The following is a 20,942-nucleotide window of genomic DNA, read 5'->3' as shown; positions in this document are numbered from 1 at the left end:
TTACCCGTTATCTACAGGTTGCATTTGGTTTGAGTGATCGAGGGTCGAGTGGATAATGTGGCGATCGAATTTGATTTTCAAATCATTTTCAGATTCTGTAAAACAGCAATGATATAGATAGATATGCATATTTATATACAGACTACATCACCAAAATAATTCGCTCATTTTCTAACATCGATGTGAGTAACATACGCGTGCTCAATGTCATTTTTTAACAAGCGCTAATTATGCTTGATTATCACCTCAAGCTGATGCCCGAGTGCTATCGCAGTATGATGTTGTTGTTGTTTTTCGAAAAAGCTATTTCGGATTATTGAATAAAAATTTAGATAAGCAAAGAATGAATAAAATCGGGACCGAAAAATAATTTCGAAATAGCGATGAATTCGGATAAATAGTGTTTAGAATAGCGGTGTTTAAATGTACAATTTTTCGCCAATTTGTACACTGTCAGGGAGCATACGTAGTATCCATCAGCTGCCTTGCTATTCATGATTCATGTCTCGAACGTGTTAGTCAAACTTTATGAAGGGGCTTGTTTGATAACCATTTTTTCCCCCAATAATCATGTCATTCTTACACTTGGATAGGAGGTGTGGACAAGTATGCCTCATAATAAAATCATTCAATATGTCTTTATTCTAGATAATGCCAGCTGATAAAGGTAATAGGGAAAAGTCCGGATCTTTATGGTATAAATAAATATTTTTTTAATTGAGATCAAGCTAATCTTTAAGTCAATCAAAGCAGCTTTAGCAAATACTTCCAAGTAATGTGACTACATATATGCAGCTTAATTGATGGGCATCTTTGTTAATGGTACCAATAAAGGAACGTGGGGGTGCAAACGTGTGAAGATTGTGTAAAGCGTAATGTTCAATGAAATAACTTAAATATTATTTATGCACTTACCTAAGAATACTTCCGCGCAGTTGTACCATAGATGCCGATGTCGTTTTCGTGGTTCGAGAATGGTGGACCGCCTTGGGAAGACTTTCTCCGGTCGTTTTCTCATTCCAATCAACGGTCAGCTCATACTAAGAGTTCAAATCTTCCTGCTCATAAATATTGTACCATCGGGGTGCGTCATGTCGATTTGCAGCTCGTACCGATTTTGGCGAGTTATGTAATTTAATTTTCTGAAGGCCTAGCCAGAAGTTTGTATTAAAACTCTCGAAGCCTTTTTGCTATGTTGTCTAGTTTTGGAAGATGTCTGAGTCGGATACTTGGCTATATTTTGCGGATACTTACCTTGATTATTCCTGTAGTGGTAAGATTATTGGCCATCTCCTTTATAAATTTGTTATTCACATGTATGACAGTAAATACCATTTAACAGTAAACCCGACTGTAACAGACTTTTGAAAGGATTTTCGTTAAAACTATCTTGGGTTTTTAATAGGTCTTAATGATTTGATGCAATGATTTGTATTCCATAAAGATTCAGGCCAATCGCTTGATAATTTAAAAACAGCTTAATGATAGACTAAATTTAAGTTACTTATAACTTTCACTTGGATGTAATATTTCTTAGGCTACCATCGAAACTAATTTTCTGATGTAATAAGAGTTCTGCTAGATGGCACATACATCGCAAACAAACTTACATCTATATAAGCGATGCCAAATGCCCAATGTTTATACACATACTATAATAATTAATTATTCGAGGTTGACTGCTAGATATCTTGCGCGATAATATCGGAAAGCCAGGCAACTTATGATAAAGATGCGCTCCATACCGTGCGGGAAGTCTCAAGGATGGAGTACAAACGGCTAAGAAAATGGAAGAACGATCAAAAAGAAGACATAAGGTCGGCACCATATTTTTATACGCGCCCACATTGTTTGTCAATCAAGAGCCAAATACATAAATGCAAAGGGTTGAACCCTACTTTTTACCTGCTGGGACAAAGAGGAATATTTATCGCCGTTTGTTATGAATCGAAGAAATACTTCATGACCTCCAAAAACAACAGCAAGAGAACCTCGATTCAAGCATTTGGTTATGTCGAGGACAGTGACCTATGACGGCATAATATCCTTGCAGTATTACATGGGTGCCCGAAGAACGGCTGGACAGATGGAGAGAAAAAAAGTGTACCTTGAAGATTCACTTCGATACCGGGCACATGTAGTCACGACTAGTTTGAACAACTACAACAAATAATTATGAACATTGTTAGAAAGTTTTTACAGCCTAATTAAACAGAGCTGTTTCAGTTACAACAAAGCGAATGACCACAGCAGACCTATGATAATTTCTATAAAGTGGCACAGAACACTCAATGACTGAACGTCTTGCCTTTTTCTAGGGCACCAGTGGATAAAAAAGGTGACCCTAGGCTATCCACCGGCACAGCAGGGTATGGTCTTAACGGAGGAGCAATTCATGGATGCGTTATACAGTTCAGCACTAGCAACGATGCTTTGCTCAACGCAGTACAAATGAGGCATATTATCAAGCTAAAAAAACATATTGTTTAATCGTGATGTTGTCCAACAGTTGTTTAAATACTGATAACCAGTCCACAAGTAAAGTAAAAAATGTTATAGCAGAACTGTGTGCGAGCGTAATACAACGAGCTTTGTGAGTCAAAAATGACAAGAACACAATAGTCAATAGTCGGGTACGAATTTAGGTTAGCAAAAACAAAATACATTATAGGACGGAAATATTAAGGAAACGTGAAAGGTTACTATATATGAAACCTCAGCGGTAACCTAAGTAAAAGTCATACCCATCAATGCAGTTATGATTCTTGTGTAAAAGACGGACCTCATGCGAATCAACACAATAGCAAAACACGGACAATGACGGTGCTGGGATCGAAATAAATTAGACGTAGAGTGAAGAAAGAAAATCGTAAAGTGGCGTATCACTCGAAACACACACACACACAAGACTAGGGTTTTAAACTAAGCATATTCCAAGTAGAACGTACAACCCTTGCAACGAAACTGACTTCATTGCATAATGCGACACAAATATATATTTAACGTATGAATTTACACGTTCTTGTGAACTGCACTTTATACTACATTCAGAAAGGAGCATATGGAATAAATACAAATACCGTGTAAAAAACGGAGCTTAAGTGCTCAAATATAAATGTTTAATGATAGATAATTCGTTATGTTTTATTTCCTTTATTGAAAATGAACGAAATTGCATGTCGTCCATCTCGTTACATTTTATTGAATATTTAAGATTCCCTGCTACTATTAGAAAAATAGACCACTAATATACTTGGAAATATATTGAAATTGACGTGTATTCGGCCTATGTTTTGCCCGGAACAACAAGTATATAATGCACTAGCGGACTGTGATGGGATAAGTGGTGCCTCCGGTGCATATTTTACCTCTAACATTCTGCATGGGAACGTTTGAATTGATGATTGATTAACCATAACTATTCACGTTTTAAAACTATGGATTGACTAAAAGTTGAGTATAATGAAAACTATTTAAATAACTGTTGTTACAAAGGTTACGTGTGCAATTGTGCAAGGACTAATTGAGATTTATGGCCTATGAAGTGACTTAATTGTTCAGGCGTTAATATAACAACAAATGATAAAATGTTTCCAGTTAACTGAAATTTATTTTTTTCTTAAAATTGTTTGCGTCTTTTAACACGGAATTTCAATTTAACATATTTACTGGTACATTAATAAAGAAATTCAACAAACACATACTGAGTAACATAATTCATCGTCAAAATTATGTAAAATCAATTAAGTTGGTAAATTAGTTTGTTTTCAGTTTTGTTTTCAAAAGGAGTAAGCTGTTGGTCCAAGTTGTTAATAATTTCGATTAAATCGGTTAAAACGGCGACAGAGGTGTAAACAATGGCGATTGGATGGGTGAAAACGGGGACAGAGGTATAAACATAAATTGTGTTTTTGTCCAAACTCGGTCGAACTGTTTGTATTGTATCGGGTTCAACAGCTGATGCTATTCTAAGATATGCTGTCTAATAAAATTATGTATAAGACATATCCATTTCCTGCACGCCTAGTATTTGTGTGTAATTATATATGTATAGCAAAAATTCCTAATATTTGTGTGTCTAGAGTGCAGTCCCTACTTATAAAACATATTATGAAGTATAATTCTTGTATTGCGCTCAGGTGCTTTATCTGTATTATTGGAGCACTCCATGTTAAGGTGGGTAGTTAAATATGTGTTGTGAACATAGTTCAAAGTTTAAGGCGATTATCTTTAAAGTCATGGTAAACCATATTTTCTTTCAAAAAAATGTTCTGAGTAAATAAATCAGAAAATAAAATCATAACAAAAACATTTTTATTCAAAAAGGCAAGGAGGCCAAAAGGAAAAAAAATAGACGCATGAGTTGATCTGGCAATCGATTAATCGACTGATATTGTTGAACCGATTATTGTTATGCCTATTTCGATCATTATATTACTAAATCATTAACTATTGTATGTATTTTAATAATACACATAAAGTATCTGAGTGACTGGATTTTTTTACTTCACTATCACTTATAATTTGTTTTGAATAATATCAATCAAATAGCAAGTATAATCGATTTATCTCTCTGACATTACTAATTAAGTTAAATAAATATAAAAGATAAAGTCGACAACTATTGACTAAGGGTAACTTTGCCATACTTCCTGGAAGGTACACATTGATAACAATAATAAAATGCCCAATAACGTAAGTTACAGTCCTCTATTTACTCGTCGTTTGTAACTTCACCTCGAATTCATCCGCGATATTGTCCCACTGCAAATAACAAAAGGTAATCCAATTTATATACCAAGTTTTCGCCAATTAAAAGATGTAAATATTTAAAAACTCGTGCAGATACATGCGATATGAAAAATACCCGGAAAACATCTTTATGACCCTACGATCTTGTGAACAAAACATTAAATAAATGTTGAACTTGTTAATGCAACGCTTTTATTGGTTAACATGGTCGACAATAACGTTTACCTACTACTACTGCTACTACTACTACTACTACTACTACTACTACTGCTACTACTACTACTACTGCTACTGCTGCTGCTGCTGCTGCTACTACTACTACTACTACTACTACTACTACTACTACTACTACTACTACTACTACTACTACTACTACTACTACTACTACTACTGCTACTGCTACTGCTACTGCTACTACTGCTACTACTACTACTACTACTACTACTACTACTACTACTACTACAGATACTGCTACTGCTGCTGCTGCTGCTGCTGCTGCTTCTGCTACTGCTACTGCTAGTATTTCCACTACTACTACTACTACTACTACTACTACTACTACTACTACTACTACTACTACTACTACTACTACTACTACTACTACTACTACTACTACTACTACTACTACTACTACTACTACTATTATTACTACTACTACTACTAATAATAATAATAATATAATTATAATAATAATAAAATAATAATAATTCTTATACATCTAATACTGCTGCAACTAATAACAATAATAAGTATTACAATAATTACAATAACCATAAAAATAAATAAGAATAAAAAATGATGATTATGATGATGATGATTATTATGACATAATTTTCTTATCAAACACAGGTCAAGTACATCGGCGTCCACAGCCGGTACTGCAACATTTTTGACTTCCGTGACAAGAGTAATCTCCGTTGCATTCAGGGTGCACAACTCCACAAGCACTTCCGCGTCTCTGTGGACACCGACCCGGCTTTTGACCATCTAAATGGACAATGTGCTAAATAAGTCAATCTTGATCGCTAATATAGGCTAATATACGAGCTCCTTTGGTGGTATTCAATATTATAGTCGTACATAAATGACTTTATTCTGTCTGTTATTTTTATTGCGTTATTCTATTAGCTTTAATTTTTAAAATAAGCAACAAGTCATTCTAATTGTAATACATCTGTTCATATATCATTATTTTCGTTCATCGATTCGTCCGTTATCTATACCACGCAATCAGATAGGCTACCTCAATATTAGATCCACTATCCCTGGTCAGGTAACTTTAAGTGCATATTCAGGTTCATAACTCAAGGAAGTATGTGTTTTGTGATCTCGTCTATAACAATCTAAGATGTTTTAATATACGCAAGCAAGATATAGATAATGTCAAAGTTTTATTTCTCAGCGGAAATAAATTTTTAATTGTCCACTTCTTTAAGGGACTAGACAGAAGATGTACAATTGCAGGAAAAAAAGAAGAAAATTGTAAATAACTAACATAATATTGACATCGTTCTGTACAATGCATTGGATCTTACTTACTAATATTTCACATCGCTAACGACGTATGCATCCTTCGCATTTTTTGCCCATTTTTACATTTCTAAATTTACTGGGGTTGTCTAACACGTAAATCCCAGGTAAAGTTTAAAAATAGCGTCGGCATATTTCTCGGTACACATAAACAGATATGATTTGAACTTGGGAACCATTATGCGCTATTTTTAAATGGGGAAACACAGATGGGACAGCAGCATGATTGCTGCGTTTATTATAAACATGTTAACTAATAAAATAGCTGTCTCATACACGCTCGCATGGACAATTCTAGGCTTCTTTTGAAGAAATACTGTATTTGCTGATTTTTTAACCATATGATGTCTAGTCCCTTTAAGTAAAATATCCTGACATTTCAAGATATTTGGCAATCTGTTTTGAATCTTCTTGTATCTCGATAAATCCATGATACGAGGAACCAACTCTGACCCCATTGACAAGATTTAAAATCTAGGTAAAGGAACTCTAGGTGGTACATCTTATGTTTTAATTATCTAAGATCTGTGTTATTTGGCGTAAACAAGTCGATTTTTAAGTTTATTAGACTACGTTGAAACCTTTGACTACGTTGAAAGCACTGGCCAACATCACAAAAATACGTAAATCAATTCTCAATCTCAATATCAATCATTTTACCACAGAACCGAATAACATGATTCACAATTTTATATCTTTTACTACTTTAAAGCACATTATAGCATAGATTGTTGATTAAAATATTTAGTAAATATTAAAAGAAATGAATACGTTATTCAAGAGCAAACATTCAGTATATAACTTTTGAATTATTACTCAAGAACTGATTCGCCCCTGAATTGTTTCGTCGTAAGAATATTGAACCACGATGTTAATAACACAAAAATGCGCTTTCCAAAAGAGAAAAACATTAGTATTAATGAATGATAATATGCTGTACCGTGGTAAAATCAGTTGCGCTCCAGATTGAGAAATGACTTGAGTATTTTTGTTGATATTAGGTCTAATCTTTTCCTTACATAAATGTTAAGAGTTAACAAACTACGAGTCGTAGACTTGGTCTAATTCAGATTTTAGATTATGATCTCTAAATCCGTCAGTTCTGTAATTGAAATAATAAAAATTTGAATGACATGTTGATGCTTTCATAGTCTAAAAATTATCATCAAATGTACTTAACGTTGTAAAACTATATTGCGTTGTCTTTCAAATGTTGATAATTAACCCGGGCAGATCGCTCAAGTGAGTTGCCATAAACGCATATTATTACTATATTCTGTGTAAAAATCTCACTTGGTGGGTCGATGCATCGTGGACAATATTCTCCAGGTGGGACAGTGGCTTGCCGCCCGTCCACACAAATTCTAATTTCCAGTGAACAGACTGTCCTGGAACAATCGGATCCAACGGGAGGCGGGCAAGAGGGACAACATTGACCAGGTTATGTCTGCACCTGAGCCCCGCCAGAACAGTGTGGCCAACCACATCTCACCCGATCACAGATTGATCCACCTTATACAGAATATTCATAATTGTAAGATGGTTTAATGGAGCAGTAGCAATCCTCTCTCTTCCAAAATAAACATTGGTGTAACGGCTCCAGAAACAACACTTTTGCCTATCAGGAGCAATTTGTCATGTCATAGGTCAAACGTATATTGACTTGGAAAACTTCTTGACTTTATCCTGAATAAAGCAATTAAAGAGCAATGTAAAAAGAACCAAATCTGGTGGAATTATTCATAATACTTTTTGGCTTTTTACGATTTAGCTTTTTAAATGTAAGCTGTTTAAAATTTAGCAATTTGAATACCAGTTATTTTAATAAAAGCTATTAGAAAATGATCTGTTTAAAATTTATTTATTAATTGTTAAGAGTTTATATTTCAGCTATCTAAATTATAGCAATTGAAAAATATGCAACTATTATTTATTTTTACCTCCTCACACATAGTGGGGCCCGCAGTCAACTCCTAGCAACGTTTGAACGTTACAAGAAAAAAGGCTTTCATTTTGATTTCCTGATCTGAAACAGAAACTATCGTGCCAGATAAGAAGTTAAGATTATCTTCATTGTTAATGTTTTAACAATTGATAGGCATGACTTTACCAAACTGATTTTATTCATAAATCGTAAATGCGGTAAACTCGCCACATTTTAGAATCATGTCTTCATTAAAGAAATTGCGTAAGCATAAACTTTATGATGGATGTAAACTTTGTTTACAGTAAATGCATCACGACTTGCTACTGAAAAAAATATCAAAATTCATATAGATTATATTTAATGACGATATTTGCATAATTAAACGAGCGTTGATCTTGGTTATGTGCTCTGATGGTGTGGCGATATTTAAAGCCGGATATGCGAGTTAAATGACGTCTGAAGTGGTTTATTGTTTTAGGGCAACATGTAGACATATCACTATGTTCAAATTCTTTCAGGAAAAATTTCCTTCACGGTTATAAACATTTGCAATGATTGTGTTGACAAAAGTCTTGGTATTCCTGAATTCATTTGGTAAAGATGAGGTAATATTTGAATTATTCATAACAATAGACATTGATTAACCGCAGACGGATCCTCAAATTTCCTTTAAATTCTAGAAAAGGATCATTACCTCGATATAAAAAAAATATTTTAGGTAGCGCACTAAGCAATATGTTATATCTCATGTGTAAAAAAAGAATTGAATCCACAACAACATTTCGATGTTGAGTAATATTCACAGAGCCAATGTGTTTCGGTCTCCGATGGACAGGATCAATTTCAGGGTACGACAACATAATATTCTGGATCCGCTTCTCAATATAATCATTGACAATGGATATAAAACAGTAAATAGTATTATATTTAACGAGTAATTCATATACCCTTTTAATTTATAGTTCTTTATTATCAAACGAAACCATGGGGCTACTTAAAGATTTTAATCTGGAAGAATCTTGAAGGTTTCATACCGGATGAATCTGGAGTAAGTATTATACCGAGGGTTAAGCGATTACATCTTACGAATTTGAATTAAGCATGCTTCATTTGTTTTCCACTGTTGCTCTAATAAAGCGCAGTTTTTACCTCTGTGATTATCAGTTCTTATATTGATTGTTACACGATGCAGTGGAAATGCGTGTTCTGTCTCATATGTGAGCGTTTTTTGTCTCGTATGTGAGCTTTGAATATTCAAATGCGGTAACCCTTATTTGTATTGGCAGACGAAGTAGTAAAATTACGTGTTTTGTCTCGTCTGAAAGCTACTGAATAGTCCAATGCAGAATCCATAACATATATTGACAGACGAAGCAGTGAAATTGCGTGTTTTGTCTCGTCTGAAAGCTACTGAATATTCCAATGTGGGATCCATAACATGTATTGGCAGACGAAGCATTGAAATTGCATGTTTCGTCTCGTCTGAAGGCTACTAAATATTCCAATGCGAAATCCATAACATGTATTGGCAGACGAAGCATTGAAATTGCGTGTTTCGTCGCGTCTGAAGGCTACTAAATATTCCAATGCGAAATCCATAACATGTATTGGAAGAGAAAGCAATGAAATTGCGTGTTTTGTCTCGTCTGTTAGCTACTGAATATTCCACTGCGGGATGTATAACATGTATTGGCAGACGAAGCAGTGAAATTGCGTGTTTTATCTCGTCTAAAGGCTACTGAATATTCCAATGCGAAATCCATCACATGTTTTGGCAGACGAAGCAGTGAAAATGCGTGTTTTGTCTCGTCTGTTAGCCACTGAATATACCAATGCGGGATGCATAACATGTATTGGCAGACGAAGCAGTGAAATGGCGTGTTTTATCTCGTCTGAAAGCTACTTAATATTCCAATGCGAAATCCATAACGTGTATTGGCAGACGAAGCATTGAAATTGCATGTTTCGTCGCGTCTGAAGGTTACTTAATATTCCAATGCGAAATCCATAACATGTATTGGAAGAGAAAGCAGTGAAATTGCGTGTTTTATCTCGTCTGTTAGCTACTGAATATTCCAATGCGGGATGCATAACATGTATTGGCATACGAAGCAGTGAAATTGCGTGGTTTATCTCGTCTGAAAGCTACTTAATATTCCAATGCGAAATCCATAACGTGTATTGGTAGACGAAGCATTGAAATTGCATGTTTCGTCGCGTCTGAAGGCTACTTAATATTCAATGCGAAATCCATAACATGTATTGGAAGAGAAAGCAGTGAAATGGCGTGTTTTGTCTCGTCTGTTAGCTACTGAATTTCTAATGCGGGATGCATAACATGTATTGGCAGACGAAGCGGTGAAATTGCGTGGTTTATCTCGTCAGAAGGCTACTGAATATTCCAATGAGAAATCCATAACATGTATTGGCGGACGAAGCATTGAAATTGCGTGTTTTGTCTCGTCTGTTAGCTACTGCATATTCCAATGCGGGATGCATAACATGTATTGGCAGACGAAGCAGTGAAATTGCGTGTTTTATCTCGTCTGTTAGCTACTGAATATTCCAATGCGGGATGCATAACATGTATTGGCAGACGAAGCAGTGAAATTGCGTGGTTTATTTCGTCTAAAAGCTACTTATTATTCCAATGCGGGATGCATAACATGTATTGGGAGACGAAGCAGTGAAATTGCGTGTTTGTTTTCTCGTCTAAAAGCTTCTTAATATTCCAATGAGGGATGCTTAACATGTATTGGCAGATAAAGCAGTGAAATTGCGTGTTTTATCTCGTCTGAAAGCTTTTGAATATTCCAATGCGGGATCCATTACATATTTATTGGAAGACGAAGCTGTAAAATTGCGTGTTTTATCTCGTCTGAAAGCTACTGAATATTCAAATGTGGAATCAATAACATGTATTGGCAGACGAAGCAGTGAAATTGCGTGTTTTATCTCGTCTATTAGCTACTGAATATTCCAATGCGGGATCCATAACATGTTTTGGCAGACGAAGCAGTGAAATTGCGTGTTTTATCTCGTCTGTTAGCTACTTAATATTCCAATGCGGGATGCATAACATGTATTGGCAGTCGAAGCAGTGAAATTGCGTGGTTTATTTCGTCTAAAAGCTACTTATTATTCCAATGCGGGATGCATAACTGCGTGTTTTGTCTCGTCTGTTAGCTACTTAATATTCCAATGCGGGATGCATAACATGTATTGGGAGACGAAGCAGTGAAATTGCGTGTTTGTTTTCTCGTCTAATAGCTTCTTAATATTCCAATGAGGGATGCTTAACATGTATTGGCAGACGAAGCAGTGAAATTGCGTGTTTTATCTCGTCTGAAAGCTTATGAATATTCCAATGCGGGATCCATTACATATTTATTGGAAGACGAAGCTGTAAAATTGCGTGTTTTATCTCGTCTGAAAGCTACTGAATATTCAAATGTGGAATCAATAACATGTATTGGCAGACGAAGCAGTGAAATTGCGTGTTTTATCTCGTCTGAAGGCTACTGAATATTCCAATGAGAAATCCATAACATGTATTGGCGGACGAAGCATTGAAATTGCGTGTTTTGTCTCGTCTGTTAGCCACTGAATATTCCACTGCGGGATCCATAACATGTATTGGCAGACGAAGCATTGAAAATGCGTGTTTTGTCTCGTCTGTTAGCTACTGAATATTCCAATACGGAAACCATCACATGTATTGGCAGAACACAAGTCGAATAACTGAATGTGAAAAGTGGTTACCTTAATATGTTTTGGTAGACGATGCGTTTGTTTCTTCTTCTTTATGGCGATTGGGCCTTTGTGTACCCATTTAAATAGCTCATATTATATTTTAAATGAATATTGTTTTTGTTCTTTTATTTACAATTGTATATCATAAAATAATAAAGTTGGATTACATTTTTATATTAAATATGGTTTAATACTTAAATCAAAATGTGATGTGTCTGGTGACTACACCTATATGCTGCTTTATTGCAAGACTTTTTGTTTTTTCAGGAATTGGCTCATTAAACATAAAATGAAGAAGTTGCAGAATTGTGAAATAAATTATTACAATAAGGTCCCGCGTGAGGGAATGCAACGTTATCTGATAGTATACTTTTTGAATGCTTTGCCTTTGACGGCGTCTCTGAAAGGTCTCGCCAAAACACAGATTTAAAACATTTTTCACTGAATGTTCCGACTGTTTACTTAAAAAGGTATTTTGATGTATATTCGTTGTGTTTGTACATGTGTCTCTCGTTCAGTGTCGTTAAGACCCTACCTTATGTTTCTATGCAGGGTTAATTATAAGTTACGGGGTTAGTAGGTTTACGCCATTTTGGTACGATATAAATTTCCAAAATATGGGGTCACCGCGTGACCAGTCCTGGACCAATGGCGCTGCGTCATTTATGTTGGAGGCGTAATATATTTAAATGTTTGACTACTGTGAGGTTACAAAGATTTCTATAGAGTAATATTTAAAATAAAACTAGTTCAAATTCTCCCGCAAAGAAGAGTATAGACTGATCCTGTGTACAAGGCATAAACTGCAACATGCATTTACAAGGATAGTTTTTATGCCAGTCTGTATGCGTGGTTTTGGATGGCGTTTGTATCTCGTTCAGTGCATGTTTATATCTGGCTTAAAACGGGGTTTTCCAGTGGTTATTCTGGATGGATTTTGGGCTTGTAACTGTAGTTTCCATTGGAGTTTTGGAATAGCGTTGAAGTTAAAGAAACGTTAATGCAACAGAAAGACATATCATGATAGAGACAAGAGAGCAGTCTCTGTTTCTAAAGGAATATTGAATTCCTATGGGGTTTGTGTTGTATAATTATTGCTTTGCGCTAAGGTGCTTGAACAGTAATTTTGTAAAACACCATGTTCGGTTGGGGAGGTATTATATCCATATGTAAAACCATGTTCTCTTTCATAAAAAATAAGATGAAATAATAAAATATTCACAAAAAAACATTTGTTTCTAATCAAAAAAGGTATTAAGGCAGTAGGAAAAATAAGATGCATGTAGTTGACCTTTTTATATAATACAATCAATTATCAAATATAATCGATTTATATGTTTGGCTAATTCAGATAAATAAATATATAAGATAAAGTCAACAACTGCTGACAAAGGGACACATTTCCATATTGACTAAAAGGCACACATTGATTACAGTAACACATGAGTGTTGTTATGCATTTATTGTTCATTCTAAACATAAATGTTATATGAAATACATTGCGTGCATTAAAATTATATTTATATCATCTAACATATCAGTTTGCAATGGTTAAGCTTTAATTATAAACGACATCTAAGACACCATTGTTGAAGTGCTAAATTTGAAATACACCTAAAAAATGTCATTTATTACGATATAGAAAACCTAACATTATAATTTACTCAAAAACATATGTTACAGTCCTTGATCTTCACGTCGTTTGTAACTTTATTTTGACTTCATCTGCGATATTTTCCCACTGCAAATAACAAAAGGTGATGGAAATGGTATGCCAAGTTGCCGCCCATTGAAAGGTAGATATCAGGAAAAACTCATGCAAATACACGCGTTATGTATAAACAATAGCCGAAATATGACTGTATGACCCAACGATTTTGAGAATGCAACGTTTATATTGGATAACATGATCGACAACAACATTTAACTACTAATATTTCTACTACTTCTACTACTACTACTACTACTACTACTACTACTACTACTACTACTACTACTACTACTACTACTACTACTACTACTACTACTACTACTACTAGTACTACTACTACTACTACTACTACTACTACTACTACTACTACTACTACTACTACTACTACTACTACTACTACTACTACTACTTCTACTACTACTACTACTACTACTACTACTACTTCTACTACTACTACTACTACTACTACTACTACTACTTCTACTACTACTACTACTACTACTACTACTACTACTACTACTACTACTACTACTACTACTACTACTACTACCACTACTACTACTACTACTACTACTTCTACTTCTGCTACTACTACTACTACTACTACTACTACTACTACTACTACTACTACTGCTGCTGCTCCTACTGCTACTACTACTACTACTACTACTACTACTACTACTACTACTACTACTACTACTACTACTACTACTACTACTACTACTACTACTACTACTACTACTGCTGCTGCTGCTGCTCCTACTGCTACTACTACTACTACTACTACTACTACTACTAGTACTACTAGTAGTACTACTACTACTACTACTACTACTACTAGTACTACTAGTACTACTACTACTACTACTACTACTACTACTACTACTACTACTACTACTACTACTACTACTACTACTACTACTACTACTACTACTACTACTACTACTACTACTACTACAACTACTACTACTACTACTACTACTACTACTACTACTACTACTACTACTACTACTGCTGCTGCTGCTCCTACTGCTACTGCTACTGCTGCTGCTGTTGCTGCTGCTGCTACTGCTTCTAAATAATAACCATCATATTTAAGGTATTCTTACCAAACAAAGGTCTAGTGCATCGGCGTCCACAACCGTAACTGCAGCATTTTTGACTTCCGGGACAAGAGTAATCTCCGTTGCATTCAGGATGCACGGATCTACAAGCACTGCCGCGTCTCTGTGGACATTGACCAGGCTTTGTACCTGTATCTAAATAGACAATGTGTGTTTCAATCTTGATCGCTTATATAATATTCAAGCTCCTGTGGTGGTATTCAATATTATTGTTATAAAGCTATGTCTTTATTCTGTCCGTTATTTTCCCGTAATTATTTATTAGCTTTAATCGTTTTTAATCCAATTGAGATAACTACTATATAAATTAAAAACATACATCTGGTCATATATTATTGATATCATTCATTGTATCAAGCAATCCGAAAAGCTACATCATTTTGCTACAAAACCGCATAACATGGATCACAATTTTATATGTGATACTACTTTAAAGGCACATTCTTGCATATTTTGTGTTGATAAAAGTACTTCATTCAACAGTAAAAAAAATCAAGAGCAAAACTCGAACTAAAGTAAAGTAAATTATTCTTGAATAACTACTCAAGAAAATGTGTGCCCTAGAATTTTATTTTTTGTCAAAATATTGAGCCATGATGCTAATCAACAAAATAATGCACACAATAAAGAGTTTTCCAAAAGAGTAAAACAAGAGTATTTTCGAATGATGTTATGCTGTTATGTGGTAAAATAAACTGCGCTGCAGATAGATAAATGACTTGAAAATTATTTTGATATTGTGGCCGTGTTTTTGTTATTTCCTTCATAAATGTTAAGTGTTAACTACGAGTCAAGGGGTTGGACCAATCCGGAATCTAGATCATACTCGCTGAATCCCTTAATTCTGTAGTAATTTTGTATTATTATTTTTTTAAGTGTTTTCTAATTGGAAATAACCTTTTATAATATGCTTTCCGATTATTATATGGATTTATCAGTAAAAAAGGAATATGATCTTTCACCATTTGAAAGGGTAAATATATCAAATTGATATTTTTTACTATTTCGACAGATAAGCCCGCTTCCAGTTCCAAATAAAACTTCGGCACTCACAAGGCTGGGAAAAAAATGTTCGTTTTAGTAATATATTTCATTTCATGAACACCAACAGTGATTATCTCACTCGTTGCTCTCACTCGATGAAATATATTACGATCTTACACTGGAATAAACAATTATCTTCTATGTTATGCTATTCAAATTGTAGTGTTAAATGTTGATAACTCATCCGAAAAAGTCACAGGTACATGCCATAATCGCAAATTACATGTATTACTTATTCTATGTAAATATCTCACTTGGTGGGTCGATGCATCGTGGACAACATTCTCCAGGTGGGACAGAAGCTTGCCGCCCGTCCGCACAAATCTTAATATCCAGTGTACAAAATGTCCTTGAGCAATCGGGTCCAACGGGCGGCGGGCAAGAGGGACAACATTGCTTATGTATTATCTGTGGCTTAGCCCCGCCAGGACATTGTGGCCGAATACATCTCGCACGGTCACAGATTGTTCCACCTGGAGGCCTTATAGGAATACCTGAAAGATAATACAGACTTTTAAGGTGGTATGATCGAGCATTAGCAATCCTCTTCCATCCAAAAGGAACATTGATGTAACCGCACCAGAAGTAACACTTTAGCCTATAAGTACCAATTTTTCATGTCATAGCTAAAGCATATGGACTTTGATGTCTTCCTGCGGGTGGCGTAGAATGAATACTAAACCATTTTTTAGTGTAAACTATCGTAGAAAGCGTAGTTCAATCATAGCATGAATAAAAAATCATTGAACACATTACAGAGCTCGAGATTTATAATGATGTATTCTTAAAAATTATTTCACAAACGTATATAATAATGATAAAGTAATAATAATAATAATAATAATAATAATAATAATAATAATAATAATAATAATAATAATAATAATAATAATTATTATTATTATTATTATTCAACCCTACTGAAACCCAACGAACTCACTAAAATTTGTGACTTAACAGTAGACCCGTTATTCATTGGGCAGTATTATAGTCTGGTCCGCTCTTAAAAGTGTGACTTAACAGAAGGGTCGTTATTCGTGGGAGATTATTGTAGTCAGGCCCGCTCTAAAAAGTTAGACTAACCAGTAGCGTCGTTATTTGTGGGAGAATATTGTAGTCAGGCCCGCTCTAAAAAGTTAGACCAACCAGTAGCGTTGTTATTTGCGGGACAGTATTGTAGTCTGGCTCGCTCTAAAAGTTAGACCAACCAGTAGCGTCGTTATTTGTGGGAGAATATTGTAGTCAGGCTCGCTCTAAAAAGTTAGACCAACCAGTAGCGTCGTTATTTGTGGAAGAATATTGTAGTCAGGCCCGCTCTAAAAAGTTAGACCAACCAGTAGCGTCGTTATTTGCGGGACAGTATTGTTGTCTGGCCGCTCTAAAAAGTTAGACCAACCAGTAGCGTCGTTATTTGCGGGACAGTATTGTAGTCTGGGCCGCTCTAAAAAGTTAGACCAACCAGTAGCGTCGTTATTTGCGGGACAGTATTGTAGTCAGGCTCGCTCTAAAAAGTTAGACCAACCAGTAGCGTCGTTATTTGCGGGACAATATTGTAGTCTGGCTTGCTCTAAAAAGTTAGACCAACCAGTAGCGTCGTTATTTGCGGGACAGTATTGTAGTCTGACTCGCTCTAAAAACTGTAACCTAACAGTAGGGCTGTTTTTGCGGGGAAGTATTAATGTCTGACCGCTCTCACAACTAAGACCAAAAAGAATAGCTGCTATTGATGGGGCTGAATTATTGTCTGAACCGCTTAAACAAAAGGTATTTTTTATGGTATTTATATCTTAAAACAACAACTTTATAACGGATAATGCCACCAATGATGTCTGCAGTACAGGTCTAGTTTAAAGGTCAGTCATCTGGCACGTAAGCCATCGGCAAGCCATCGACGATTAACACCTGGTGTTGGCACTAATTTACGGGCCAATGACCGTCGAAGTGTTGTCCAATTGCCTGTAGACTAATGTTATGTTAATCAATTTTAACCGTTGGGAGAGTCAATGATTTTGAAGGAAGCAAAAAATGTGCGTCTGTTTCCAGTATATCGCTGTTCGTCTATTTCATGTAAATCTTTGCGCGTCTATTTCCTGTTTATCGCTGTGACGTCTGCGCATACGCTGTAAACCTTTATTTGACTAATGAGGTCATGAGGTACGATCTTCTTAGGGCACTATATGTATTTATCGACTGAACTTCGTATGTCTATTGAACTCAGATAATATTCACATGGGAATTGATCACTAAAAAGCGGTACCCTCACATACATGAATGCCGACAACTATGCGTTCTGCTTAATTTGATATATTGACATAATCCACGTCAGGAACTTTATGACGTTTACTTAATGAATGTTATTTCCAGGTGACGAAATGCGGCGATCATTATTAAAACAAAATTCAGCGCAAAAATATTTTAATATTTCTTTGCATATTAAAAATAGCTTAAAACTTGGAAGAATGATAGTGGGAAACAATTATTTTACCAGAAATAACGATTAAATCACAGTAAACAAATATAAACACATACCTCAATAATTAATTATTAAAACGTCAACATTGTCGGTTTTGTCAAAAAGGAACACAAGCATATTTTCTTTTAGCTGCTCTCTCTCCATGATATTGTTCTTTTTTGACAGTAAATCCATTCCCATTGTAACCATATCAAATCACCTTTTCGAACATTTAGACGGCTTTTATCAGCAGTGATAATTAAAAGAAGCAAGCGGCTAAGTGGTTGTATTTGCCGCTAAAATATCACGTGACCGTAACTTCCTTATATGGGGTTGTGTGAGTCAAGGAGTTGTATGCGTTCTTGCTAGCGCTCTATGTGTATGTACATGGTCAAAATTGAACAATAAAATATACGTTAAGAACACAGTTTAAATTCGGATACTTGTGAAATTCTCGGAATAGCGCCATTTTTACAACATTGTATTCCAATAGTTGATATAAGAGGGGTTTCTACTCTTGCAGAATTGCATGCTTCTGCGATGAGAGGGGTAACAAGGACGATGTTTGTTTAAGCTGGTATCATTTTTTCGTTTAAATTGCCGAAAAATTACAGTATTATATTCGGGGTTCATTCGATGTAATTAAAGTTAAACAAACAAGTTTCCATAAGCTATTGACATTTAGATCCCCCATTGGTCAATAATTTTCTTTTACAGTTTAATTACACACATGTTCGCCTTAAATGATTATATTCATTCGGTACCATAATTAAAAAAAAATATACCTTAAATATAATCAGTGAATACACAAAAACATACTATATATATATATATATATATATATATATATATATATATATATATATATATATATATATATATATATATATATATATATAACTTTCAATGCAAAGCAATTATGTTATAAAATAAATAGATAAATAATTTATCGCTGTTTATCTGACTCAAACAAATGTCACAGACATGCAGTTTGTATATATATAACTTTCAATGCAAAGCAATTATGTTATAAAATAAATAGATAAATAATTTTTCGCTGTTTATCTGACTCAAACAAATGTCACAGACATGCAGTTTGAACATTTTGTTTAAAAATCCATGACAATTATTAAAATAATGGATAAATTACAAAGCATAGCAATTCTATACATTTCATATAATTAGGAAAAGACAAAGCGATTTCATTAATCTATCTGCAGCGCAGTTAATTTCTAAGTTAAACATAAAGTTCGAAGATTTGTTGCAAAATTCCAAAAAAAGTCCATTTAATTAGTTTGATAAACAATATTTAAAGTATCTTATTATAAAATATGTTTAATTTCAATGCATAGCAATACTATGAATTTCTCAATCAAACATGTATAGTGTGTTTACTATAAATTAATTTAAGGAGTAGATAGGATAGATTGTGTTAAAATTTTAACCACTGAATGTTATAAATTAGTTTTGTGGACCATGAAGCTTGTTAAACTGTTTATTAATTTTGATGTCACTTAAAAAACACCTAACAAAACAAATAAATGAGCCATTTTAAAGTGCTTTATTTAATTTGAAATAAACAAGCTAAAACTCATAGTTTATTGGTAATAGCAACATGTACATGACGTTATCGGTTTCAAACGTAGTCATTGCAAAATATAAAATACAATCATAAACAAATAACACACATATTTATATGTCATATTATAAGAGTGAAAACGTATGGTATGAACTTTAGATCAAAGAGCTATGCTACTTACTTGTGATGAGTGGAACGCATTTATATATAAAAACTATTACAATGTTTACAACAGGTAAATCTTACCTCCACCGGCATATTCTTGTCCGCAAATAACTCCTAGCACCGTTAAAACAATAACAATGAGAATTGATTCCATTTTATTTTCTTAAATTTTGATTTTCTTAAATCAAAAACGAAATGCACCGGATCATTCTGTCGTTGTTGACTAATAGCAACATTTAATTATATCTCTGATTGATTCATAAATGTGGTCAAACCTTCCCCATGTAAAACAATGTCTTAATTCAAGAATTTACGTCAGATGAAATTGATTGATATAACGTGTCTCATGATTGTGTTACAAACGAGCATGTATCCCAGTTAAAATAATTAATTAAGATTTTTTTGCACTATTAAACACACATTTGTTGTTGTGATTCTCTAGTTTTGCGCAAACATCCCAAGACGGAAATGCGGTTATATGGGAGACCGCAAGAGGAAAATAAAATTGACATGCCATCATTTTAAAACAGGATATTGTAAAAATTTCAGAGAAGTGTCTCCCTTCGTGTAAACATGTTTAGCAGTTTTCTTTCCTCCTTATCTAATGTATGTATACGGATAGGTCAGACGTGCTGATGGAAAAGATGACCGAAAATTACCTGCGAGGTTCACCCTTCAAAAAACTCCCATCGAACAAATGACCATTGGTACCACTTGTCTGTGAATATATTAACACAACTGGTTATCTACTTATGATTTGCGAATTTCACTAGGTAAGTGGTAACACGAATGGTATTTCGTAAACCAGATATTATGTTACTTATTAAGTGGAATTCGCAAACCATAGCTAGGTAACTTGTTAGCGCCTGACTCTGGAATGCATTTAAAGCTAAGTGGTAACACGA

At 34.5% G+C, this 20,942-nt stretch overlaps 1 protein-coding gene across 1 annotated transcript; it reads right to left on the bottom strand.

Annotated features, from left to right (window-relative positions):
• Positions 1-13,409: 13,409 nt before the first annotated feature.
• On the bottom strand, positions 13,410-20,345 carry LOC128206698 (uncharacterized protein DDB_G0274171-like). Its single transcript, XM_052909315.1, has 4 exons — positions 20,119-20,345; positions 16,096-16,335; positions 14,783-14,932; positions 13,410-13,703 (listed from the first exon to the last, which is right to left on the bottom strand). The coding sequence occupies exons 1-4, from the start codon at positions 20,189-20,191 to the stop codon at positions 13,684-13,686; spliced, it is 483 nt and encodes a 160-aa protein (XP_052765275.1). The 5' UTR covers positions 20,192-20,345; the 3' UTR covers positions 13,410-13,683.
• Positions 20,346-20,942: the final 597 nt, after the last annotated feature.

The sequence above is a fragment of the Mya arenaria genome, chromosome 10 (assembly GCF_026914265.1).
Source record: "Mya arenaria isolate MELC-2E11 chromosome 10, ASM2691426v1".
NCBI lineage: Eukaryota > Metazoa > Mollusca > Bivalvia > Myida > Myidae > Mya > Mya arenaria.
The sequence above is the reverse complement of the archived record's forward strand: the minus strand, read 5'-3'. Positions and strand labels throughout refer to the sequence as shown.

What these genes read in the sequence shown, in the direction of transcription:
- LOC128206698 (XM_052909315.1), bottom strand. Translation starts at nt 20,191, where the DNA reads ATGGAATCAATTCTCATTGTTATTGTTTTAACGGTGCTAGGAGTTATT. An exon ending in ACGATGCATCGACCCACCAA is followed by an intron (nt 14,933 to 16,095) that starts GTGAGATATTTA and finishes TTGTCTATTTAG; the next exon opens with ATACAGGTACAAAGCCTGGT. An exon ending in ATGCACTAGACCTTTGTTTG is followed by an intron (nt 13,704 to 14,782) that starts GTAAGAATACCT and finishes TGTTATTTGCAG; the next exon opens with TGGGAAAATATCGCAGATGA.